We start from the raw sequence: 27,433 nt of genomic DNA, 5'->3' as shown, positions 1-27,433 counted from the left end.
TGTGTAAACAGTGCCCAGATCATACTGCTCAAACTGAAAACATAACACATTCCTATGAAAAGAGGCTTGGTTTTCACACCAAGGGAATGGTTCAAGGCTGCAGCAGCAAATAGGGACAGAGGCTAAGTTGTGGTCCTGCCCTGTCGCTGACTTACTGGGTGATGGCTCTTCCTCGCTCTCCCCATCTGTGACACAGAAATAACCACACTGCCTCAAAAGGGACATGGGTAAAACTGACAGAGTCTCACTTTATAGGAGCAAAATACTATGGAAGTTCCATATATATATATATATATATTTATAATTTATTTAAATAGCTAGCCAGCCAGCCAGATGACCAGCACATGTCCCACTAGAAAGGCAGTGACGTGGAAATCCGCCTCTTACATGTGCTCCAGTTCCTTCTGCGTATCTTCCAGGGAAATACCCAGCAACACACAGATGCCCCGTCCAATGGCACTTATCTGTTCTCCACCAACTGGAAAGGAAACAAAAGGGAAAAGAGACAAAAGGGAAATGAAACAAAAGGGAAAAGCAAACAGGTGCCGTGAAGCACATCTGAGCATCCACAGGAAAGTTTGAACATCACACATACTTCTCGTAACTTCTTTGCCAAAGTCAGTAGGTACTGAAACGTGAAAGGGGTTACGTCGATGCAGTATGATAATCATACTTTGTCCATTCTGACTTTACATTTGGAATGAATGAGTTGTGAAGTGAACAACCATTACGCGGGATTTTCAGGCCACGTTTTCATCTGTGCTACCTTGGTTGAGACCCCTGAAACTTTCTATGAGTTTGCCCGTCTGTAACAACAAAAGTTTTTCTCCCCAGAGAATCCAGCTCAGCTATGGTAATTCTCAAAAAGGAGATGCCTGCTCTTCTTGGAAATCAGCAAACCTGATAACATAATACACAATGCACAATGGAAAACATTTATGTCATAAAAATAAAGAAATGATTTCTCTACTTACTGCAGAAAAGATAAATATATCATACATAAAAAACACAGTTTAAAAGTTAAGCTTCCAGGGGCTTCCCTGGTGGCACAGTGGTTAAGAATCCGCCTGCCAACGCAGGGTACACGGGTTTGAGCCCTAGTCTGGGAAGATCCCACGTGCCACGGAGCAACTAAGCCTGTGCGCCACGACTACTGAACCTGTGCTCTAGAGCCCGTGAGCCACAGCTACTGAGCCTGCACGCCTAGAGCCTGTGCTCGGCAACAAGAGAAGCCACCGCAATGAGAAGCCTGCGCACCACAACGAAGAGTGGCTCCCGCTTGCTGCAACTAGAGAAAGCCTGCACACAGCAACGAAGACCCAGCACGGCCAAAAATAAAATATTAATTAATTAATTAAAAATAAATGAATAAACTTTTAAAGAAATAAAAGTTAAACTTCAAGTCAGCAAACTTCTATTATTTCCCAGTTTATTACTAAGGTTGCATTCTAAGCCAATGACCTCCAAATCATTTTGAGCGATGCACCCCATGCATAAAAAAAATTCTTTGAACATAGATTCCTATTCCAAACATTTGCATAGGTATTTAGCGTCAAATGTACACTCTACTACCACTAGACAGTATCTCAGTGTTGGCACAGTACTTAGGTCAAGACACATCATTATGGTGGTGAAACTAAATCCATATTTCAAATGTTGATCTTCATAATTTTCAATTTTTTTGGCCAACTTTTTGCCAAAGCTCATTGATTACTGATGTTTGGTTATTTTATCGTATACTGACCTAATGTTCCAATCAGGAGAAAGGTCAACTCTGCCATTTTCTTGTTATTTGCTTCTGCTAGATAATAATATTTACAAATATACCCAACAAGGCACCACAGACTGTTCCATGTTGCCACATCCTGCAAGCTAAGGGAAGAGTGAGAAACCCTCTCCCTGCAGGTGTCTGACAAGGGACCATCTGACAGACACGAGGCGAGCACGAGCATCAGTTTGTTCCTGAAATAACTCTTTTTTAAAGAACATTTACTGATTTATTTACTTTGGCTGAGCCGGTCTTAGCTGCGGCACGCAGGATCTTAGTTGCGCCACGCAGGATCTTAGTTGTGCCATGCGGGATCTAGTTCCCTGACCACGGATCGAACCCAAGCCCCCTGCATTGGGACCACGGAGTCTTATCGCTAGACCACCAGGGAAGTCCCTGAAATAATTCTTATTAAAGCTTAACTTCTCTTAGTTTTATGATTAAGAAAACACAAATATTTTAGTATTTTCTTCTGTGCTGCTTTTTTTATAATGGACTATGAGTGATTTACTATCCTTGGAGCCACTGACTCAAAATCTGAAACAGAAATCAGCTATCCTGACATAAGCAGTAAACAACTGGGGTTGCTTGCCTGTTTGCAGTGCTTTAGAAAACTGTGGCTTTATTTGTTCTTTAAGTAAGTCAATATTATTTTCTTACAATATCAAGATATTTTTAAAATTTTCCCCAGGGTATATTTTAAAAACTTAAAAAAGAATGATGGTTGAACTATGTCCACCATTAAAAGTAATGCACATGCAGTATAGAAAAACTTTAAAAAATAAAAGAAACAGGAAAGCAAAAAGAACAACCAAAGACAAGCACTTCAGTATGTTACTGATTCCCTTCTGATATTTCCTCTATTCACAGATTTTACTTCATATTTGTTCTCAACTACCATAGTAATATTGTGTATAAATTTTTGTGTCTCATCTTTTTTAACATCTCACAAGGATTTTTCCACATTATGAGCTTTTCCTAAGCATCTTTTAATAGTTGCAGCCCATCCAGTGGAACATTTGCATTCCCTCCATGGATGGACTAACCATCCTGTTTGGCTGGATAAATGGCTTGTTTTAAAATTTTTCACTTCAATAAGTAACACTGTGGTGAAAATCTTTATACGCTAAAGTTTTGGGGTTTTTTAAATATACTTTCATGTATAGAGTAGTTTTAGGTTCACAGCAAAACTGAACAGAGGGCACAGAGATTTCCATATACCCTCAGCCCCACATGCAGTCTCCCCACTATCAACGTCCCCCTCCAGATGGTACATTTGTTCCAAATGATGAACCTACACTGACACCTCATTATCACTCCAAGTTCACAGTTTACATGAGGGCTCACTCTTGGTGTTGGACATTCTATCGGTTTGGACAAATGTAATGACACGTATCCACCATGACAGTAACGTACAGAGTAGTTTCATTGCCCTAAGGATCCTCTGTGTTCCACCTGTTCACCCCTCTAAAGCTTCTTCTATAATTAGGATTATCTTCTTAGAATAGATTCTCAAAAATAGAATCACTATTTGAAGTGATTCAAATCACTATTTGAACAGTTTCAATATTTTTATAATGTGGTATTATCCTAATAAGAAATGAATTATGCACCAAAGCCTTGAGATGACACAATTCGCTCTCTTATTTTGGAGAAGTTTTGTCCCTCCTTCAGGCAGAAGAATTAGGAGGTTAAAGGGATGTTTTATTATAGACAAATGGATTTCCAAGGGGAAAAACTTGAGAATCACCATTTTAGACAAAAGGTCACAGGGCTAGAAGAGACCTGAGCTATTTGGTCAATGTTTATTTGACGCCACGTATAGTGGCATCACCCAAGACTTCCTCTTTGAGAAGAATTCACCAGCTCACAAATTAACGCATTCAAACCCAAGCAATCTCTTCCCAACATTCTATGATTCTATTCAGATTTCGGCTTATAAAGCTGAGTGATGGACATGGGGGTTATTGTACTATTCCATGTGTGTAATCACATGAATATGTTTGAAGTGTTCTGTCATAAAGCTTTTAAAATTAGATTATCACAATAACCAGGCTAAGGTATCAAATGTGCCTGACCAAGCTCATAAAGTGAGCCTGCCACGTACTATGTGACTCTTAATACTGTCCCACCTATAAAACTGGAAGTGACATTTTAGAACCTTTGAAATAAAATGCCATTCGAGAAAGGCCACATGGAAGTGAAGCCTGTCAGTCACATTCTAAAGGAATCAGAAAACCTCTCCCCATTACAATGCAAGTAGAAGGCAAGGCTAACTCAAAGTTTCCTCCAGCACCGTGGGAGAATTCCATCTTATTAACACCTTCAGACAGTTAATTTGTTGTTTTTAACTAAAAGCATACAACTTAAATAGTAAAGTAAGATCATTCAAACTATTCAGCTAATCTCACAGAAATGTTTTTGATATTCCAGATCAGCACAATGGAGAGTTCTCCATTCTGATCAAAACTTACATTCTCCAAAGTCTGTTCACTGGCCATCATGACCACATAGGGCAGGCTGCAAGATTCTTCTCAAAAAAAGCAAGAAAATCTTTTCATCTATGAATTTTCCCAGTTTTAGTGAAGTTACATATTAACTAAAATACTAAAAAAAAAAAAGCCCACTTTGTTTTAAAATTTCATAAATCCCAGAGCTATACTATTCCCTATTACTCCAGGACGATATCCAAAATCACTTATCAGAACAGCTTAGAAATCATTAGCCAGGACTGAAAAGTAGAATCTCGGATCTAAATATATGGTTTTACTGAGTTTGATTGTTTCTTTAGGGGATTTTGTTGTTTCGTTCTTAGATTTATACTCTCCTGGACATAGAAACACACATTTGGTATAGGCTTGAAGGAAAGGATATCTAGAACTACTTGAACTGAAACAATATTAGAATTCTGCCAATAAAAATAGGAAAGACTAGAAGACAATGTAAAGTTAATCATTCAAACAAATTTTAACATCTATACTATCTTCACTTGAGGTTTTTTTTAAATTGGAGTATAGTTGCTTTACAATGTTGTGTTAGTTTCTGCTGTACAGCAAAGTGAATCAGCTATATGTGTATATATATCCCCTCTTTTTTAGATTTCCTTCCCATTTAGGTCACCACAGAGCACTGAGTAGAGTTCCCTGTGCTGTACAGTAGGCTCTCATTAGTTATCTATTTTATACATAGTATCAATAGTGTAGGTGTATATATGTCAATCCCCATCTCCCAATCCATCCCACCCACCCCTTCCCCCTTGGTGTCCATTCGTTTGTTCTCTACCTCTGTGTCTCTATTTCTGCTTATCTTGGCTTGAGCTTTTAAAAGGACTTCCTTCTACCTATTAATCATCTGGACCCCTGATGTTCAAACTAGACCGCAGTGTTCAAGCCATGACTGATGGTTGCGTGGCTCGGTTCACATGAAACTGGTGGAAAAGAGAAACATCTCATCCTGGATCCCCTGGGTTCCCACCCGGGTCACGTGGGCAGACACGGTCAGAACCCACCCCTACGAGCACCTGTCACGAGCGGGCACCTTAGGGGAGTCAAGCTCCAGGTGAACCGGGACACGGAGAAAACCGGCAAGAAAGGGAGACGCGGGGCAGAAGGCTGGGGAAGGGGTGTGTGCCCCGGAAACGCTCCCACGCGTCGTCTGTTTAACACCGCGTGGAAGGGCGGGCCGGGGGATGCTCGGGGGACGCTCGGGGGATGCGGGAGGCCACCTGCGCTCCGGACTAAAGGAAACGCTGCAGAAGACGACGAGGCGCGGTCACCGCGACACTAAGCGTAGACCCTGCAGCCCGTGGACGGCGCCCCGGGACGGCGGGGACTCGGGGCGGCGGGGGCTGGGCTCGCGCGTGGCCGGCGGCGGCCCGGGGGCGACCAGCCCGGCCCGGCCCCGCCCGACTGACCTGTGACGCTGGCCCGGGTGACGCGCTGCACCACGGCCTTCATGGCGACGGCTGGGGCGAGCGGGGCGGCGCCGCGCGGCTTCCGGCCTCGGGACTCCGCGGGCTGCGCAGCTGCCCGCGCCCTCTGCCGGGGACACCTGGAAGCGCGCTCCGACCCCCTGAACCCAGGAGTCGACGGCCCGCCCACGTCGGCCACGCCCACCACAGGTTGGTCCCGCCCATCTGAGCCCTCCGTGTGGCCCCGCCCCCGCGAGAGGCCCCGCCCGCTCTAGGTCCGGCCACGCCCACTCTTGGTCATGTCCCCCGTACAGCTAGATGAGCCCCGCCCGGACGCTGGAGTCCCGCAACCCCCTTCCCCGTCCCCACATCCTAGCCCGACTCACTGGTGCCCAGACAGTAGTTTCTAGCCCCAGTTTCTTTTCACAAACCCCGGCCTGAGAGACAGTCATCCCTGAATCCCAGCTTTGTCCTGAATACTAATCCTAATCGTGTGCCTCCTTCCATGTTTCCACCCTTCTGCCCCCAGATTCTCCCAAATTCTTTTTCCCTTGTTTTCCTGCCTCTGTAACTCCTCAGAAACCAGACAGGAAAGTATCTGCTGCCTAAAATAGCCATTTAACTGTTTAGGTGTTCATTTGACCTAGCCGCGTCCTGGCAGTGCGCAGATACGTGATTCTGTAATTGTAATTCCTCCTCTAATACTGATACTTAGCCCCTCTCCCAGACTTGTTAGAAGATTTGAATAATATATACTGTGCAAAAGTGTTAGAAATATGCAAAGGACTGTACAAGTATTACCCTAACAAATTATTATCACTGATAAAAACAAGCCCTTCTCAGTGTGTCTTCTTCTTACAGCCTAATAGTGCTGGTGGGTGTAGAGGGAGGGAGTTGAGGATGTTCCCGAACCAAACTTGGGTCTGCTCTACCCTGCTTTTCCTCCTGGCACCTCAGAAATGGCAGTTGGTTTGTGGCCTTTTTGTGTCTTATTGTTCATAACTGCCCCTGTGACTGTGCATGGGTGCAGTTATCTGCAGTCTCTTATAGTTTCTTTGTATTGGTTGCTGTAGGAAATGTTTGTCCAGGTGCAAGCGTTCAGGTGGAGGGTCCCAGGTCCCCACCCTTCTGTCCTGAAACAGGTCATAAATGTGAGAGGTGCCCTATCTGTACTGGGAGGGAGGGAGCAGCCTTATCTCCAAAGACAAAAGCACACCAAGAAGAATCTGAACCGACAGGCCTTGCTAAATTTCCCCCAGTTTACTCTGCCTACCTCATATTCTTTAACCTATCATGTTCCTCCATGACTACTCATGCTTCGTCAAACCTAACAACAAAAATTACACAGGTCTGTTTCTTTGGGTCTTCATCTCCTTATGAAGGTTCTCACGTCATGTAAAACTTAAATAAATTTGTATGCTTTTCTCTTGTTCATCTGTCTTTGTCACTTTAATTTTCAGACCCAGCCAGGGACCTCAAGAGAGTGAGAAAACCTTTTTCCTCTCCTACAAGAAAAAGCTTAAATGGAGAACAAGGAAGAGTCATTTGGCCAGAAAAGACTATACTAATATACTTGAGTGTTAAATACTGCACACTAAATTGCCAAAGATAGCATCACCAGTAATGAGATAAACAAACATCATATACTTCTGATATTGCACCAAGAAAGACACCATGTCACTTTTGTGGTATTTCTGCCAAAAATGTAGAATCTGAATCCAATCATGAAGAAACATCAGACAAGCCTAAATTAAGGAACACTCTACAAAATAACTAGAAGGATCCTTCAAAAATGTCAAGAAAAAGAAAGTCTGAAGAACTGTTCCAAATTAAAGGGGACTTTTAAAGAGACAGGAAAACTAAATGTGATGCATGAACTGAGTTTTATCCTAGCCAGAAAAAAATAAAAAGAAAGACGTGCATATTGGGACAATTGGTAAATATTTTTGTTTAATTTTGCATCAAATCAACATATCTCAAAACATTTTGATCTCAAGACCCCTTTACATTCTTAAAAATTATTGAACACCCCAAATAGCTTATATCTTAAGATTTTTACTTGTACTAGAAATTACAACCTAGAAAAATTGTTAAATATTGACTTATGATAATTTTTTAAATGACAATAATAAATCCATTATATACTGACTTTAGAGCAATGAGATCATGACTTACCATGAAGCCTCTGAAAACCCCATTGTACACTCTTGAAAGAATAGGAATGAAAAAGTCAAATATTGTCTATATATTATTATAAAAATAGGTGGAAATCTCAGCTCCTCTAAGGAGGATCTCAGAGAACGCTTTGAGAACTGCTGGATTTGATAATGGCATTGAACCAATATTAATTTCCTGATTTTTATGTAAGAGAACATCCTTGTTTTTAGGAAATACACACATGTACTTAGGGGTAAAGGGACAACATATCTGCAACTTTCAGATCTGGTGAAGAATGATATATACAGAGAAAATAAAGAGAGTGATAAAGCAAAGTAAAATGTTGACCACTTGGGCTATAAGTGAAGGTAACTTATTTCAAAAATAAAACGTTTTAAAAATATACCAAAACACCAGGATTCTTTTTACATATTTGTTGAGCTCGAAAAGGTCAGTATCAGGAGGCAGAAGCACCCAGCAGCCCCTCTTGCGGTGCCTCCTTCCCTCTGCACGCTCTCCTTTGCCCTCTAAATCGCCACTCTCCTCATGTTTTTGAATTCCACCTTGTGCTATTGACTCGCACATTTTCATTTCCATTCCCAACACATCCTCTGTGCTTGTACTTCCAAATGCCTTCTTGACCTCTCCACTTCCATGAACCAAATTAACAGACTGAAAATGGGATTCAGGCTTTTCACCCCTGCCGTATGAAAAAGAGTTTGGTCTTTGTTTTGTGTTTCTGGCATGGAGCTTCTAAGATCCTTGGAATTTCCCAAGGGATAGGAGTTCCTAATGAAACATTTCAGGGTGGGAGCCGGTCACCAGAAAGACCAATCATGTGGCTAGAGGGTGGGACTTTGAGGAGGGGCGGTGGGATGCGGCTGGAGATTGAGTTCAGTCACACAGCAGATGAGTCCATCAGTTGTGCATATGAGATGGAACCCCAATAAAAGCTGTGGACACTGAACCTTAGCAGAGCGTCCTGGCTGGTGAACACATGGATGAGGAACCTGCACCCTGGTTCCACCGAGAGAGCAGTGAAGCTCTCTGTTGGGGACCTTCACAGACCTTGCCTGATGTGTTCCTTCGTTTGGCTAGTCCTGATTTGTATCCTTTATAATAAAACTGTAAGTATAAGGCTTTCTTGAGTTCAGTGAGTCATTGCAGTAAGTTATCTAACCTGTAGGAGTCATAAAAAAACTCCCAAATTTGTAGCCAGTTGGTCGGAAGTAAAGGTGGCTTGGCGACCCCCAAGGTGCGCCTGGCATCTGAACTGAGTGCTGCCCTTTTGGGGACGTGCCCTTAGACTTGCAGGGTCTGTGCTAAGTCTGGGTGGTTAGTGCCAGGACTGAATTGCAATCCCCCCAAGCCCCCCACACTCCACCACTGGGCCACCCTGATTCAAATCAATGGCTCCACTGTTTCCTCCAGCCATAAGTGACTCATGATTGCTCTTTCCCTCTCCCTGAGTAACTAGTCCATCAACAAACCTCCTGACTCCCCCAAACGAACCCCACACGCCCTCTTCTCTCCAGCCCCAGTGCCATCCTGCTCCATGGCCCGTCATCTCTCACCTGCATCTACTACAGCTGTTCAGTGGTCTCCTTACTGCCACTTCTGTCTTCACCCAATCCATTCTCCATAAGACGTAAAAGTGGTTTCTAGAATATAAAGTCTTCACGTTCCAGACTCTGATCTTCTTTAAATTGCTCAGGTAATCCACTTGTTGCTACCTCGGGACCTCAGCATCTGCTGGTCCTCCACCTCGAATGCTCCTCCCCCATTCTTTGTCCATCTCGCTCCCCTCCTTCCTTTCATTTTCAGCTTAAACGCCTCCTCATCGGAGAGAACTTCTCTGACCACACAAAGAGTCCTGGTTCCCCATTATTCTCCATCGCTATCCTATGGTTTTTCCCTCATAATCTTCTGGCGACTTTTTTTTTTTTTCCTGGCAACTTCCAATCACTCCAGTGCCCGATAATTTGCTCTATTAGTGTCTCGTGCTTACCATTCTATCCTAAGCACGTAGCACACTGCCTGAAGCTCAGATAACGTTGCTGAATGAATACAGGTGTGAACTTGATTTTTTGACTAACAGGGGGTCATAGATTTACAGTATGGCTGTGGCTGTACTGGGCATCCTATCCAGACACAATGTTCAGAAGTACAGGAGACTATCGCCTCCTAGTGCTTCCTCTGAGGCTGGGACACCCTGCCCAGAAGCCCCTCGAGTTTCACTAGCCAGAGTGAGATCACATGACCATGCTTAACCCAGTCACTAGCAAGGGAGATGGGACCTACTCCTCCTGACTGGTTCAGATAAGAGGTTCTCACCTGGGGCATAGAGCCCCCCAGGGGTTACTGGAAATGTGTGTGGGGAGGGGTGTCTGAAGCTGTCACAAGCTGTGAAGATTGTTACAGGCATTTAGTGCCCAAGGAACTTGAAATGCTAAAGCACTTGCAACACCTGGGGCAGCCCACAAAATGGACTGTCACATCCACGGAGGCTGCAGCGCCCCCTGGAGAAACACTGACTTGGACCAATCAGGACCTGGGCCAGTCCCCCTGAAGCACCTGACGGGGTGAGCTCAGGGTCTGTTATAAAAGAGGAGTGGGATCAGTGGGTGCTGGGAAGGCAATCGGCACGGTCGACCAAGAGGTTGTTTCAGCTCGAGGCCATGCTGAACGAGGGATGTTGAAGAGGCATCTTCCTAAATCTTTTCAGGAATCTCCCAAATTCTTGAAAGTGAGATTGCCGGACCGCAGGATGTGCCATTTTCCATGTTGATACACGCTGCTAACCTGCTGTGCTGAAGAAGCAAGTTACTACCCATGGAAGCCCTGTTTTCAGACAGGCCAGTTGTGACGAGGTAACTCCCTGGGGAGCCACAAGAAAGCAAGCAAAGCGGCTGGAGGACGACAGAAGCAGACTGCATTTATCACCAGAAAGACGGCCTTTCACGCCTCATTTCCAGGAGTAGCTAAGACATTCTATTCCTAAGAATAATCATGCGTGTACAAACACTTTCTCATTTGACAGTCACAACCCTATTAGTAGACAGGCTAGATATTATACCTCTTCTTCAAAAGAAACCAAAGCTCAGAAAACACAGGAGATTTTTCTATCATGAAAAGTTAGGTACCATTTTTAAAAAGAAATGAATAGGGAGATGTGATTTGCTTAGAGTTACATCAACTGTAGCAGAGACCCAAAGTCACAATGGCTTAAACTACGTAGAAGTTGATTCTTTCTCTCTAAAGCCCTGGGCTGTGTGGTACTCCACAGGGCCGGAAAACCCAATTCCTCTTCTCTTGTTGCTCCACTATCTCTCAGGAGTCCTTTTCATCTGAATGGTCCCCGATGGCTCCTCCAGCTGGACGGATGTCAGGAAGGGGGCACACGCCCTGGAGATACATACATCTTAAAAAAAAGAAAAAGAAAACCCACTCCCTCTAAATACTACCAGACCTCAGAATTTCGGGAAACTTATTTCCAATCCTACAAACTCTCCTTCAATGGGTGATTCCCAACTTCTGAACAGACCGTGTTCCAACTGCACCTGCAAGATAGACGTTTGGAATTCTGAAAACCTTCTCCCAGAAGAACACTTTAAATTATATTTTGGTTGTTAGATTAGTCCACAAAGGCCTATTTAAGCCAAGATTCAGCAGAACTACGGGAATTGTTGAAGCTCCAGGCTGTTTGGAGCCACAATTGTTTTACTGGTCGGTCAGTAATAAGTGTTATGGAGAGAGAACATGGTCTTAGCACAAGCAGTTGGGGTTGAAGTGTTTTAAACAAGAAGGAATATATACACACACACACACACACACACACACACACACTCTCACACACTCAGCTCCCAGAATTCCTACAGCCAGGCATCCACCCCCGGGTAGAGAAACCTTCTCTGGGGAAAGTGACCTACAGAGGCAGGTATCTTAGTGCCTCCCGATGAAAGTCTGGCTTGCTGCCTGGAGTGGACATTTGTCCTGGTATCTACTTGCCCAGCATGCTGTGATCATCCTTCCTATATCTAGGAGATGCCCCACTTTGAGGGTCAACACATCCCTGATGCGGAAGCCAGAAACGCACTTTCCCAATCTCCCTGGCAGCCGGAGGCCAGGCATGAAACTGAGATTCCAAGGAGAGTGATGAGAAGCAGGCTGCTCTGGGAAGCCATTCAGAAATTCCCTTCCACCATCGTATGCTGCTTCTTGCACGTCTGATGCCCATCACAGGTGTCCACCAGGGTGCCCACCCCACTGGCACTGAGCCATTCTTGACCTCTGATGTCCAGTGAGGAGCCTCTGCTGCTGACATCTGAAGCTGCTACTTGCCATCTTGGAGCCTCTGTCACTTAGGTTGACTGCCCCCAAAGCACTGCTCAGGCCACCCACAAGGTAGAACTGACACCAAGGAGAAATCAAGGCAAAGGTTTGAAGGTGACAGTACTATAGCAGGAACCCAGAAGTGTCCCATTCCTGTCCTACCAGGAATCCCTAGTCCTCACAGGGTCCCAAATAGCTGCGCACAAGAAACACTACCCAAATGGGCAACGAATGCTAGTTTCTTACTAACTGAGGCAGGACTCAGTGATCCACAGGAAAGGATCCGATACACAGGGAAGTGACTCTCACAGGAGTGGAAGACAAACTCTGGCTTGGGAAGAAGCTGATCAGACTTTGACGCTGTAGCTGCAAAGTGATGTTACTACAGAAATAACGGGGACAAAACGTGTGCAGTGAGAAAGGCAACAAGGCAGACAGTCCCCAGGCAGGCTCAGTGAGTGGCTACATTCCGGTTCCTGCTGCCAGGCCCTCCGAAGACCTCAGCATACTGTTTGAATTCTGAGCTGTCTATACTGGTTTTTTGTTTTTTTTGGCCACGCTGCATAGCTTGTGGGATCTTAGTTCCCCGACCTGGGATTGCACCCACACCCACAGCAGCAAAAGCACCGAGTCCTAACCATTGGACCGCCAGGTAATTCCCTGTCCACACACATTTTTAATAAACATCTCTTTCTGATTTAATCGCACTTATGTGGGTTTGTTACTTGCAACCAAACAAGCCCAGCGGAGAGAACACTGCAGCACTCAAGGGCAGGAACCCTGCTGTCCTCACTTTGTATCCCCTATCTCTAGAATACTGGTAGCCACCATTGGGGTTTAATCCACTCCTGCCGAAAGAATGAGGGTATCTGTACAGCTCCTAAAGAACAGATCGAGTCTATTTAATCCAGGAGTTATAATATAATTCACAACATACTTACCAAGCACCCACTAGCGCCCAAAGGGCTGCTCTAAGTCCCAAACTGAACACGGAGATTTGCTTAAAGGGACCACAAAAGCTACGTCTGACAGCAACATGAAAGGAATATAAAGTTACATGAACTAATTTCAGAAAACCAAGCTTATGGAAGCTCAATACGACATTTCACTTCAATCTTTTACTCTTGTGAGTATAGAAGGACACCTCCTGAATATGCAAATTTACTTTTCTTCAAGGAAATATTTATTGCATATTATTAGTGATTCTATTTTACAGCAAAATTAAATGTATACACTTTTCACAAAGAGAAAGTGGAAATCACAGTATCTCTCAAATTTATATGCTGAACCAAAGTCCTGTTTTCAGAATTCAGCCGTCCATCATGATTTTGGTCCAGGGCCACCAGTCCATGATTTCAAATAGTTGACGATCCTGGCAGTAATTGGAACAAAATTGTCTCTATATGTGACAACCGTTTCCACATAAAACCCTTTCGGGGGTTCAGACAGTTCATTTGTTGAGACATTCTTTTGTTCTACTTCACCACCTTAAAAAAAAAAAAAAGTAACAGCTGCATCACTAACTTTCATTTTATCTTACTTTATTTTTTAATTGAAGTATAGTTGATCACTAACTTTTAATTTAGGCAGCAGTCATTAGAATTATTAGTAAAGTCTTTGAAATAAAATAAACTAAGGTAAGAATTACCCCCACCCCCATCAGGTTCCTGACATTGTTTTCTTTCTGTAAAAAAGAAAATGTAAATAATTTTTTTAAATGACCACTACAGAGATAAATGTTTTAAAATGCTTAATACTGACATGTGCACTTTCAGGCCATTGGTGATCTTCAGCACCAAATGTAATCTTCAGCACAGTTTTTACATAAAAAGCTTTACTGAGATAATACTTATTATACAATTAACTCATTTAAAATGTAAATTCAGTTTTTAGTATCTTGAGATCTGTGCGACCAGCACCAAAATAAAGTGTAGAATATTTTCATCCACAAAAGGAAACCCCTTATTTTGTAGCAGTCGCTCCCCCACCAGCTCCTCCCCTTCAGCCCCAGGCAGTCCCTACTCTAGACGAAGCCACAGATTTCCAGAACATTTTTGAAAGCTGCGGGATTTCCTTTTCCTCCCAGCAACTGGTAAGATTTCAGTACTCCTTCGCTGGTGTAAGTCAGCGAAATCGTTTGGTCGGCAAAGGCGACCATGCGACCAAAGCAGGGCTGAAGTTACAGAAGCATCGCCTCTTTAAACCACCATCCAGGGTCTTTGAAATTCCACCTGGAATCTCACGGATTCTTCAAATTCTGAGGATACGGGCGGCCTCGCTCAATAAACCAGCAAGGTTCGGGGAAGAGGCTCTAAAAGGTCGTTGCTGGCAGATTCCACGATAACGCGCGGCTCTAAGCACCGCTCCCGGTCTCTTCGCGCGGCACAGCGAAGCCACTTCTGCGACCCCCCGGACACGCCCCACGCAAGGCCGCGCGTCCCCCAGAGGTCCCGCCCGAGAGCCGTACCTGGAGGCTTGCTCTTTCTCTGATTATACAAAAACAAGGAGCCCAGCAGGGTCCAGGCGCCCAGTCCGTACAGCATAGACATGCGCCGGTACCAAGACAGGGCCTTTTCCGGACGCATGACGCCGCCGGGAATACCTCACTCCTCCGAGTCCCAGGGCGGAGGCGGGCCTTCTGGTGGGCGCGTCACCGTCGCCGCCGCCTCCAATGGGGAGCCGCTCCGGGCTGGCCGCTTCCTGCGCCGGCCCCGATGCATCCTGGAGCGTGTAGTCCGGACGTCGCGCTGGGCAACGCACTGGGGTCTGGCGCCTGGGGTCCGGAGACGATCTTGCCTCCCACGTGACGGGCCCCAATGACACTTTCTCTCAGGCAAACCTCCCACTTGCAAAGTCCTGCCTTACATAGGCTTTAGGTGGCCCTTGTTAAACTTAATTCCTTCTCTCCTCCAGCTCTCAGGTTTGCGAGGATACCCCGTCTACGACCCGCAAGTCATCTTCCCCATCTTCCTGCCTGGAGCCCTGTCTGGTGCGTGTGGGTCCCTCTACGTCTGAATTAGCCCCTCCACTAGGCTGTGGGTCCCATTCTTCTCTGCCTTTCAGGGCCCTGGCCCAGCAACTACACTCTGTCCACCTCCATCTCACGCCCTTTTCATTCTGTTGTTCTTTACTCCATCATACAAACGAGCCCGCGCCTCAAAAACAAGAAGTCTCCACTCGATCCACCATCAGCTTTTCTCTTATCCGTACATTTCCTCGAAGCATAATCTACCCCCACTCAAGAAACCAAACAACTTGAGAGCAAAAGGGATGTGTTGGGCACAGAGTGGATACTCAGTAAACTTCCATAGCCAGTAACTACTTTGCAGCCATAATCAGACGATTTCCAGCGCATACGACTCCACCTGCTCCTTTCATAGCTTCGAAAACATAATTTTCTTCAGAATCTATTTATCCTTCAGGGCTCTTCCCATTTCTCCCACCCTCTAAAAATTGGTGTTTTGCCACACACAAAAATTAACGCTAAATGGATCATAGGCTTAAATATAAAAGCTAAAACTACAAACCGAGAAGAAAAGATCTAACACAACGATTGGAAATCAACTACATCCAATATAAAATAAAAATTTTTTAAAAAGGCGATCTTTGCCATCTTGGGATAGGCAAAGATTTCTTAGAATACAAAAAGCATAAATCACAAACAAATATTGGTAAATTGGACTTTTTCAAAATTAAATCTTTTGCTCTTCGAAAGGCAGTTAAGAAAATGAAACAAGCCACAAGATAAAATATTCAAAGTAGGTAGATCTGACAAAGGACTTGTATCAGAATTTATAAGGATATCTTACAATTCAATTATAAAAAGACAACCGAACTGAAAAACAGGCAACAATCACTTAACTAAAGAAGATATACAAATGGCCAATAAGTACAGGGGCATTGTCAGTCATCACAGCAATGCAAATTAAAACCACGAGACACCCTTACACACCTATTAGAATGACTAAAAATTATGTTGAGAATACCAAGGGTTGTACGGACTTGGAGCAATCAGACCTCTTACTGGTGGGAACATAAAATATCACAACCTCTTTGCGATACTGGCAGTTTCTTAAAAATTGAAGTACCCCACTGTATGAATCAGACATTCGGTTCCTATTCACCCAAAGGAAATGAAAACATTATGTCCACACAAACGTATGTATGTGGGTGTTCACAGAGCTTTATTCATAAGAGCCCCCAAATGGAAACAACCCAAATGTCTATCAACTAGTGGATGAATAAAGGAAATGTGAGTCTATCACTCCATAATAAAAGGAACTACTGTACTGATCCATGCAATTGCATGGATAAATCTCAGATGGGTAATGCTAAGTGAAAGAAACCAGGCATAAAAGAAACCAGGCATAAAATTCTGGAAGCAAATTCATCTATAGTGGGAGAAAGCCGACAAGTAGTTGCCTCCGACCAGGGTGTGCAGAAACGGAAGGACTAAAAGGGGCCTGAAGAAACTTTGGGGGCTGTGGAAATGTTGTGTCTTGATGGTGATGTGATGGTGGTGCTTTCGTGGGTGTGCACATCTACTGAAACTCATTGAACCGTACACTTTAAATGGGTGCAGTTTATCGTATATAAATTATACCCCAATAAGGTCGTTAAAAACAAAACAGGAAAATCAGTATTCTGTTCCAAGCTTGCTTCTCTTCTCATACTGAGCAACTTTACTCATGTTATTTACTTTATACGTTTATGACTCTCAAATATACGCCACATTCTCCTGAAAGATAAATACATACTAATTACTGCCAACCTACAGGGCATTTTCAGTTCTACCCCACAAGCTCCTGAAACTCAAAGAGTGGCCAGGATTGAATTTATCCCTACCCCTACTGCGCCCCAGCCCCCAAAAGGAAAGAAACCTTTCCTGACTCACCCTCTCACCTAACACCTCATCTGTCACCTGTGTCTAAAAGCTGCCTCTGTTGAGGCCTCGGCTGGATTCCAGCCTCCTTCCATCCGGGCTGCCACTCTCCTAATTGATCATTTCAGGAGTTTCCTTGCTTTCAAGATGGAGTTTATAGTTACTAGGCACACTGGCTCAGTGTCTCCCTCTAGAGATGGCTGCTCTCCAAAGAACACTAACACCCACCTCCACGTTCTTTGGAAACAGCCACCAGCACCCACAGGTGGGACCTGCATGGCTCAGGGTGCCCCTCGGCACCTTCACTCACTGTCACTGGAGAGACACCAGAGCCAGCTGGGTCTATCACATTCCTCCTGTCAATTGGAAACAGGCCCAAGGAGGAACAGTTTCAACCCTAAACTGGATACACAGGCTTATGTACTCTTCTACATGATCTACCTCAATTCAAAATTATATCCCAAATATAAGAAAAATATTCTATGGAAAAGGTACAGTAAATAAAAGCCTTAGGCATTTAAAATGTAATTGTTAAACATTTTAAGATAGGAAACCCACCCAGAATTTTGAGCAGAGGTTAAGATGGCAGTAAGTACAAATTCAAAAGAGCATTGGAATCAATCCAGATGGTCCGACAGCCAATTAATAGGAGTTCCCAGTTTTACTTTTCTACATAGCACTCATTAGCTTCTTAAAAAATTATATAATTTACTTCTAATTTTTTAATGTTGGTCTTCCCTACCCAGAATATAAGCTCTGTGAGAATAGGAATTGTTTTATTGGTTACATTCCCAGGCCCTAGAAGACTACTCCAAACATAGCAAATACTGAATAATTATTTGCTGAATGATTGAAAAAATGCCTCCAAAGTTTTGAGATAAAATTATTTTGGGCCTAGATTTTATACTCAGTAAAGCTGTCAGGTATGAAGGCAGAACAGGTTCTGTGAATTATCTCTTGTATGCTCTTTTTAGGAACAGTCACTTAAGGCAGCAAAATGACTTATGAGATAAAAGGAAAACTGCAACTAACCTAGGAGTCCAAACAAAAGAAATTCCTGGATGACAGCTGTCCTAGCAATTGGCCCATGTTAAAAGGGGATATAACCTCTAAACAAGGATGAACTCCACTGAGTAAAATAAGCTGTAATTTTTTTAAAATTGAGGTAACATTGGTTTATAACATTATATGTTTCATGTGTACATTATAATTCAACTTCTGTATGCACTACAGTGTGCTCACCACCATCCAGCACCATCCAGTTGACCCCCTTCACCCATTTCACCCTCCCCCACCCCTTCCCCTCTGGTGACCAGCAATCTGTTCTCTGTATCTCAGGTGAGGTAGGAACAGTGCCACTCCAGACCACTCTGCCTCAATAAAGTTTCACATATTTCTTACTTTTCCTTGTCTGTTAATGTTAACAATATCCTTGACAGTAAATGAAGATTAAGTTCAGGAATTACCTCTTGGGGAATTTACTTAAAACACACAGAGACCTCAGAAATCAAATTTGTATTAGCATTATTTTAACCAGTGCTTCTTCATCCAGATTTATTTCCTTTCTGATCATTATGATTTTCATGTAAGCAAGCTGCCAAAATACATTAGTTCTGATTTTATACAGACTCTAAAAGTTAGAATACAAAAAGCATATAAACATCTACCGGTACCAAAACGTTTATGACCTTATAATTTTATGGTGTAAAGAAAAGGGCACAGATAAGGAATACAAGCAAATTAAAATCTGAAGAGTTACATAACACTTCTTTTGATTATTTATTAAAATGCAGCAGAAAAGTAAAAGGAACGTTAAGCCTTTACAAACAACTGTGAGCACAGTGTGACCGTGTTTTCCTCCATTTCCTTCTCATGTCCTCAGCTCAGCAGGCACTGGAGACAGCCAGTTTCTTCAAATGGTCCATGAACACCTGCAGGCTAACATCATCAGTCAGGATGGGCGCTCCTGTTTCCTGAAGTTTAATGAAAAAGGTTTACTGGCAGGTTTCTTAGAAGCTGGTTGGAATTCATGCGTTATTAAGGACCCTTCCCCTCACAAAATTAGCAAGTGCTGTCTGTCTGCCAAGAGCACTCCTGCCACCCAGCCCCGTCCTCTGCCTAGCTAATCTTTTCAACTAAAGCATAATTTCCTCACAAAACCCTTCCCTGATCCACTCATATCAGGTCATTCCTGCCACGACAGACAGTTTTGAGCATATGCCCTTCTACTTTACCCCACTGTGTAGTTCTGATGACTCATCCAGGGTCTGGCTCCCAGCAGGCATGAACTCCTGGGGGCCCACACGTCCCATCTCTCATCTTCCCCACCACCCTGCTGCAACCAGCTTGATGCTCTTAAATGATCTGCTTACAACAGAAGCTTGGTAACAGCGTATTCACAATGTGTGAATCAGTATCCACTAAACAGATGGATCTCTGCACTATCAAGAAATGCTTATGATTCAATTGACGTTAAGGGAAAAAGTATTGAATAGAAACCTTGATTTCTAACAAGATTCCAATTTGTTAAAAAAATATATACATATGCACACACACAGATATACATGATATATACCTTTTATATTAACTAGAAAGAAGCCAGAAGTACTTAACTCTAGCTAGTAAGGCATTCTATGTAATTTAAACTTTCTTTCTAAAATTTTTTTTTACATATACTAGTCTTCTAAAAATGAAACGGTACTACTGTTATAATCAAAAAAGTATAAGCATGATTAAAGTTTTATAAAAGGATTTCTCTGGGAAGAAAGAGTAGATGTACTTTTCCTCATTCCTTCAACTAAGTACAACTAAAACCCCTGGATGTTTTATATAAAACAAACATAAGAAGACTTTGAAAGGTGGTGAAAAGACAGCATATTAACTAGAGACCCTGGGATGCAGGGAACCACACAGTGGCCAGTTCCCAGGGCTTCCTTTTTGCCTCACGCATGCGCGCCAGACTTGGAGCTGAAAAAGCTGGCAACAGTTACTGAGCACGGACAAAAACTACAACAAAAAGAGCCCACTTTCTCTAGCAAAAGACCAGGGCAGCCTAGCAAGACAGAAAAGGCTGAGCGGATCGTGTAGACTTGCACGCCTCACATGGCAGTACTGAGGGACCCAACAATCCCACCACGGTGGCATCAGAAAAGGCCAAGTATGGGGCCAGGGATTTCATCCCTGCTGGCCAGTAAGAAGTCTCCCTGCACCCATGGTGTCCGCAGAGACCACACAGGGAGCCTGGACTTCCACCCCACACCTGGTAGTAATAAGATGTCCACGCCCCAACCTCTGGGGTGGTATCAGAGAAGGCTTAGTGCAGAGAAAGCACTTTCACCATCACCCACCAGTGACAAGGCCACCTCCACAGGAGAATCAATGGGAACCAGGTGGGGAGCTGGAACTCCCGTCCCCACACACAGTAACAAGAAGTCGCCCTCCACCTCACGTGTCAACAGAGGCCAATGGAAAACCTGAACCCCTGTCTCACCTGGCAGAAATGAAACAATGTACCACCCCCTTCCCTGCCAGAGCAGTGTGACAAAAAGACAGCCAAAACAGGTTGAAATCAATCCAGAGTCTCATAACAAGTATGAAAATGTCCACGTCTCAATCAAAAATCACTTGTTATGGGGCTTCCCTGGTGACTCAGTGGTTAAGAATCCGCCTGCCAATGCAGGGGACATAGGTTCGATCCCTGGTCCAGGAAGAGCCCACATGCCGCGGAGCAGCTAAGCCCATGCACCACAACTACTGAGCCTGTGCTCTAGAGCCCATGAGCCACAACTACTGAGCCTGCGCTCTAGAGCCTGCGAGCCACAACTACTGAGCCCGCGTGCCACAACTACTGAAGCCCGTGCACCTAGAGCCCGTGCTCCGCAACAAGAGAAGCCTCCGCGAGAAGCCAACGCACCGCAACGAAGAGTAGCGCCCGCTCGCCGCAACTAGAGAAAGCCCGCGTACAGCAACGAAGACCCAACGCAGCCAAAAATAAATAAATAAAATACATTTATATTTAAAAAAAATCACTTGTTATACCAAGAGTCAAGATCTCAAAATGAATGAGAAAAAAGACAGTCAACAGGTGTTAACACTATGAGTTGACGGTGTTAGAATTACCTGACAAAGACTAAAGCAGCCATGACAAAAATGCTTCAAGAAGCAATTAGGAACACACTTGAAACAAATGAAAACATAAAGCATCAGAAAAGAAATATAAGACAAAGAAAATCCAAATGAACATTTTATAACTAAAAAATACAGTAACATATAAAAAGTTTGAATGCAACAGCAGAAAGGGAACAGAGAAAAGAGTCAATAAACTGGAAGATAAAAATAATAGAAAGTACCCAACTGAGCTGTGGAACTACAAATGAACTAACATTTGCATCACTGAGGTCCCAAAGAGAAAGGCAGGCAAGGCAGGCTGAAAAAGTATTGTAGAAAGTAATGACTGAAAACTATCCAAGTTTGGCAAAAGGCATAAATATACAGAATCAAGAAGTTGGGCAAATTCCAAATAGGATAAATTCAGAGAAATTCACACAAAAACGTATGGTATTTCAACATTTGAAACTAACAAAGAAAACATTTTGAAAGGGTCCAGAGAAAGATTACATTTTATCAATATTTTTCAACTGCCGAAGAAAAAGGACTGTCAACAGAATCTTATATCCAGAGAAAATATTGTTCAGGATTGAAGAGGAAATCAAGAGATTCTCAAATGAAGGAAAACTAAGAGTCTATCACCAGAAGACTTACCCTGAAAAGAACTGCTAAAGGAAGATTTCTAAACAGAAAGGAAAAGATAAAAGAAGAAACTCTGGAGTATTAAGAAGCAATAAAGGACACAGTAAGCAAAACTACAGATAAAAATAAGAGGTTTTCCATCTTCTCTTAGATTTATAGATTATGGCTGAAGAAAAACTGTAACACTGTCTGGTGCACACAGAGGAAACATTTAACACAATTATATCATAAATGGGAGAGGGTAAAGGGACATGAAGTGAGACTGGGGTAGGTTTTCTATACTGCATTTGAACTGGTAAAAAAGATAACACCAGTAGACCATGATAAGCTAGGTACACATAATGTAATGTAATGCTCTAATATCTAGAGCAACCAAGAATAACCACTAAAAAATGCTACAAAAAGAGATATACTAAAAAAACCACTGTGAACAAGTTAAAATGGAATTATAAGGAATGTTCAAGTAACCCACAGGAAGGAAGGAAAAAGAAAACAGAGAAATGAAAAGCACAGAAAACAAAAAAATAAAATGGCAGACTTAATAAGCCCTAACGTATCAGTAACTACATTAAATATAAATGGTCCAAATAAGCAAATTTATTATGAGTTTAGCAGAGTAGATTAAAAAAATATATAATGATAGAAGCAGGTTGAAAGTTAAAGGATGGAAAGAGGTATATCATGCAAACATTAATTTTTTTGCATAAACAAAAAGAATAAAAGAAAGATAAGTGTGGGCTTTATAAAGGCCAGATAAAGTAGATAGTAGTGCAAACAAAATTACCAGAGATAGTGGGGACATCATATAATGATAAAAGGGTCAATCCACCAAAAAGAAAGGGCAATCCTAAGTGTGTATGCAACAAACAACAGAGCTGAAAAATATGTGAACAAAAACCTGACAGAACGCAAAAGAGAAACAAACTCACCATTAAGAGTTGGAAACTTCAACATCCTCTCTCAAAAACGGATAGAACTATACAGATAATCAGCAGGGATATGTAAGAACTCAACACCACCATCGACTAACAGGACTTAATTGACATTTATAGGACAATTTATCCAACAACAGCAGAACGCCTATTCAAGTGACCATGGAACATATGCCAAGACAGACCATATCCTGGGCCATAAAACAAACTTCAACAAATTTTTAAAAATTGAAATAATACAAAGTATATCCTCTAACCACAATGTAATCAAAACAGAAATCAATTAACTGAAGACAACAAGAAAATCTGTGGAAACTAAGCAATATTTCTAAATAATCCAAGAGTCAAAGAAGAACCCTCAAGAGAAATTTTAAAAGAATATATCAAATTGAATGAAAATGAAAATACAACATAATCAAAACCTGTGGGACACAGCAAAAGCAGTACTGCAGAGGGAATTAAGAGCACTAAATGCATACACTGAAGAGAAGTCTCACGTCAATAATCTAAACTCCTATCTCAAGAACCTAGAAAATGAAGGAAATAAACCTAAAGCAAGCAGAAGGAAGAAAATAAGGATTAGAGCAGATATAAATGACATTGAAAATAGACAACAGAACAACAAAAGGAAACAAGTATTCAGATTGGAAAGGAAGAAATGAACTGTCCCTACTTGCAGAAGACATGACTGTCTATTTTTTTGTAAAAAATCCCAAGGAATCTACCAAAAAACTCCCAAAAGTAATAAGTGACTCAGGAAGGTCACAGGATATTAGACAAGTATACAAAAATAACTTTATTTCTATATATAGATGGTTGCTGACTTATGACTTTTTGACTTTATGATGGTATAAAAGCAGTACTCATTCAGTAGAAACCATACACATTTTGAATTGTGGTCTTTTCCTAGGCTACCAACATGCAGTATGATCCTCCCCCGTGATACTGGGTGGCTCCCAGCCACACTGATCATATGGGTCAACAACCAAGACACTCACAACCATTCTGTTTTTCACTTTCAGTACAGCATTCAATAAGTTACATGAGATATTCAACACTTCATTATAAAATACGGTTAGGTGTATTAAATGCATTTTCAAGTTATGATGGATTTATTGGGATGCAATCGCCTCACAAGCTGAAGAAGATCTGTACTAGTAATGAACAACTGGACAGTGAAATTAAAAGTACAGTACCATTCACAGTCACTCAAAAAAAAAAAAAGAAAGTGAAAATACACAACACCGATGAAAGAAATAAAAATAGATTTAATAAATGTTCAGGGAATTCCCTGGTGGTCCAGTGGTTAGGACTTGGCGCTCTCACTGCCGAGGGCCCAGGTTCAATCCCTTGTCGGGGAACTAAGATCCCACAAGCTGTGCGGCATGGCCAAAAAAAAAAAAAAAAAAAAGTTTATAAGAAACCTGTACAAGGGCTTCCCTGGTAGCACAGTGGTTCAGAATCTGCCTGCCAATGCAGGGGACACGGGTTCAAGCCCTGGTCCGGGAAGAGCCCACATGCTGCAGAGCAACTAAGCCCATGCGCCACAACTACTGAGCCTGTGCTCTAGAGCCTGTGAGCCACAACTACTGGGTCCGCGCGTCTAGAGCCCATGCTCCGCAACAAGAGAAGCCACCACAATGAGAAGCCCGCGCACCGCAACGAAAAGTAGCCCCCGCTCGCCACAACTAGAGAAAGCCCGCACACAGCAACAAAGACCCAACACAGCCAAAAAAAAAAAAGAAACTGTAAACAACCCAGCTGTCCTTCAATGGGTGAATGATTAAATAAAATGCAGTATGTCTATACCACAGAATACTACTCGGCAAATAAAAAGGAACAAATTACCTATATATTTGACACTTAAATGAATCTCTAGATAAGTATGCTGAGGGAAAAAAGCCAATCCCAAAAGTTTACGTACCATGTGGTTTCATATATGTAACCGTTTTTTTTTTAAGTAAATTTATTTATTTATTTTTGGCTGTGTTGGGTCTTCGTTTCTGTGCGAGGGCTTTCTCCAGTTGCGGTGAGCAGGGGCCGCTCTTCATTGCGGTGTGCAGGCCTCTCACTGTCGTGGCCTCTCCCATTGCGGAGCACAGGCTCCAGACGCGCAGGCTCAGTAGTTGTGGCTCACGGGCTTAGTTGCTCCGCGGCACGTGGGAATCTCCCCAGACCAGGGCTCAAACCCGCGTCCCCTGCATTGGCAGGCAGATTCCCAACCACTGTGCCACCAGGGAAGCCCTATGTAACCGTTTTTTAAAAATTGAAGTATAGCTGATTTACAATGTTGTGTTAACTTCTGGTGTACAGCAAAGTGATTCAGCAATACATACATACATATATTCTTTTCCATATTCTTTTCCATTATGGATTATTACAAGATATTGAATACAGTTCCCTGTATATATAACACATGTTAACTTTTTAATGACAAAATTATAGAAATAGAAAATAGGAGATCAGGAGAGAAGTGAGCATAACTATAAAAGGGCAACATGAGAGATCCTTGTGCTGGTGGAAATGCATATCTTAATGTCCTGGTTATGATACTGTATTACAGTTTTGCAAGATGTTACCACGGGGGGGCGGGGGGACTGGGCAAAGAGCAAAGGGGATCTCTCTGTATTGTTTCATACAACTGCATATAAATTTACAATTACCTCCCAAAAAATGTTATAAGAAACCAGAATGAAAGAAAAGACTCATTTGAAGGAGAAATAAATGCTAGGAATAATTAGATAAAGAAGGAAATTGGGGGCTTCCCTGGTGGCGCAGTGGTTAGGAGTCCGCCTGCCGATGCAGGGGACACAGGTTCGTGCCCCGGTCCGGGAAGATCCCACATGCCGCGGAGCGGCTGGGCCCGTGAGCCATGGCCGCTGAGCCTGCGCGTCCGGAGCCTGTGCTCCACAATGGGAGAGGCCACAACAGTGAGAGGCACACTTACCGCAAAAAAAAAAAAAAAAAGGAAGGAAATTGGAGCCTAAAAAGTGAAGAGGAGGCAGAAGGAATGGTGAGCGTGAGTCCATGTGTTTGCCTTGCACTCCCGGGGGAGACAGAAGTGTGGGGACTCTGGGCAATGCCACTGTGTCTCCGAGGGAAGCACGTGGAGGCCACAGTTCAGTGTTCTGTCCTCTGGCCTGAACCTGTCAGACTCTGCTGTGTACTGCAGAAGGGGATCCACACAGGGCATGTCCCCACCCCCAGCCTACACAGAAGTCCCTAGTCCCCCCTTATCCAGGGTGGGCAGCTTCCAAGACCCCAGTGGCTGCCTCAAACCACAGGTAGAACAGAACCCTGCACGTACTAAGGTTTTCCTGTACAGGTGCTAATTAATATTGGCATATACAGTGTGGAAACACTGGACAAAGATAACGCACTCCCCAGGTAGGAGGGAGCGGGAAGGTGTGAGATTTCACCAGGCTACTCAGAATGGTGTGTAATTCAAAACTAACGCATTATTTCTGGAATTTTCTGACCACAGCCGACCTCAGATAACTGAAACCTTGTAAAGCAAAAATATGTATAATGAGGATTACTGTATTATTCAAAGTTTTCTTCCCAGCAAAATACCCAAGTTACTCTGTCTCTGGGCCAAAAGGGATTCAATTCAATAAATGTGTAGATTTATTTATTTATCTTTTCTTTTTCTTTTGGCCGCACCTTGCAGCTTGCAGGATCTTAGTTCCCCAACCAGGGATCGAACCCAGGCCCCGGCAGTGAAAGCTCCGAGTCCTAACCACTGGACCACCAAGGAATTCCCCAATTTGTAGAATTTAAAAACAAGTTTTTAAAAAAGCAGCCTGGCCTCCTCCTCAAATACCTGACAATTACTCACCTGTCCCCAAGCATACAGGTTATTGTGTGTCTGAGATGGATTCACTTTGGACAAAAGGAAGCGAGCCTTTAAAAAAAAAACGAGAGAGAGATTTAGATTTAAAGATTGAAAGTGGCATTAATATTAGTGTAATAGAAAAAAAGTTTTTACATTTTTTTTGTTAAATTAGAAACTTTTTACCACATAGGAACCCATTTCTTTAGTTTAAGCCCAAAGCTTCTCCATTTATTAGGGTTCCTGAAACATGAAGTGTATTTCATTCTGGCAATCCTCTACCTTACACCAACATATTCTGACCACTCATTTAAAAAGAAGTCATATTTGGAAGCTGACCTGTATGTCAGTTTATGTCACCATATAAGATACGAACCAGGCAGTTTGGATTTATAGCCATGAGAATGCATAATAAAGCCAACAGAGCATCAGGGCCGGGCTGGGCTCGCTCACCTGGCTGCCTCCGTGCTCCGTGTTGATGTACCGCGGCATGGGGAAGCGCGTGTGCAGGATCTCCTGAGCATCGTCCAGGGGTGCCTGAAGAAGGTGCTTGAAGTTTTCGTACTCAGGCATGTCCTGGTAGCCCGCTTTCTGCCACTGGGCTATGGTCTACACCAAAACAAAGAAATCAAAACTACCGTGGAGGTGCTGTGATGACAACCTTCTCTGACGCCCCTGACATTCTAACGTCCCACCCAGAACTTGTTTCCAGTGACGAAGTCTTCTGTCGAGAGAGATGAGTGTCCGAGGGGAGCCATGTGGAGCTTCCAGGAGCATGAGTAAGCCGAGCACTGCGTCCACGACACTGCCACCTACACAGTCCCGCCAGAAATGTCAGTGCCCACCACACCTCCCCTCCCCTTTCTAACTG

The 27,433-nt window shown here is 43.2% G+C and overlaps 3 protein-coding genes across 6 annotated transcripts in view; all 3 read right to left on the bottom strand.

The window, feature by feature from the left end:
* Window positions 1-5,836, bottom strand: part of DTD1 (D-aminoacyl-tRNA deacylase 1) — a 107,809-nt gene extending 101,973 nt beyond the window's left edge. The window contains exons 1-2 of the mRNA XM_067707350.1: window positions 5,682-5,836; window positions 388-478 (exon numbers count right to left, since the gene is read on the bottom strand). Coding sequence (XP_067563451.1) covers window positions 388-478; window positions 5,682-5,724 — 134 coding nt within the window. The 5' untranslated portion in view covers window positions 5,725-5,836. The remainder of the gene's footprint in view (window positions 1-387; window positions 479-5,681) is intronic.
* A 7,491-nt stretch (window positions 5,837-13,327) lies between these two features.
* On the bottom strand, window positions 13,328-14,803 carry SMIM26 (small integral membrane protein 26). Its single transcript, XM_067707349.1, has 2 exons — window positions 14,635-14,803; window positions 13,328-13,654 (listed from the first exon to the last, which is right to left on the bottom strand). The coding sequence occupies exons 1-2, from the start codon at window positions 14,750-14,752 to the stop codon at window positions 13,488-13,490; spliced, it is 285 nt and encodes a 94-aa protein (XP_067563450.1). The 5' UTR covers window positions 14,753-14,803; the 3' UTR covers window positions 13,328-13,487.
* A 3,746-nt stretch (window positions 14,804-18,549) lies between these two features.
* Window positions 18,550-27,433, bottom strand: part of SEC23B (SEC23 homolog B, COPII coat complex component) — a 39,935-nt gene continuing 31,051 nt past the window's right edge. For 3 of the 4 annotated variants that reach the window (XM_067707326.1, XM_067707325.1, XM_067707328.1), the window contains 3 exons: window positions 27,016-27,171; window positions 26,569-26,634; window positions 18,550-19,022 (listed from right to left, as the gene is read on the bottom strand). In XM_067707326.1, coding sequence (XP_067563427.1) covers window positions 18,933-19,022; window positions 26,569-26,634; window positions 27,016-27,171 — 312 coding nt within the window. In that variant the 3' untranslated portion in view covers window positions 18,550-18,932. Of the gene's footprint in view, window positions 19,023-23,978; window positions 24,107-26,568; window positions 26,635-27,015; window positions 27,172-27,433 lie in introns of those variants that run through there. The other variant, XM_067707327.1, reaches the window with a different exon arrangement.

Source organism: Pseudorca crassidens, chromosome 15, assembly GCF_039906515.1.
Source record: "Pseudorca crassidens isolate mPseCra1 chromosome 15, mPseCra1.hap1, whole genome shotgun sequence".
NCBI classification, from domain to species: Eukaryota; Metazoa; Chordata; class Mammalia; order Artiodactyla; family Delphinidae; genus Pseudorca; species Pseudorca crassidens.
Note: the sequence above shows the minus strand (reverse complement) of the source record. Positions and strands in the feature narration are given on the sequence as shown.

Coding starts and splice junctions, on each gene's coding strand:
- SMIM26 (XM_067707349.1), bottom strand. CDS start 14,752: ATGCGTCCGGAAAAGGCCCTGTCTTGGTACCGGCGCATGTCTATGCTG. Junction 13,655..14,634: donor GAGAAAGAGCAAGCCTCCAG/GTACGGCTCTCG, acceptor TTTTTTTTTAAG/GTGGTGAAGTAGAACAAAAG.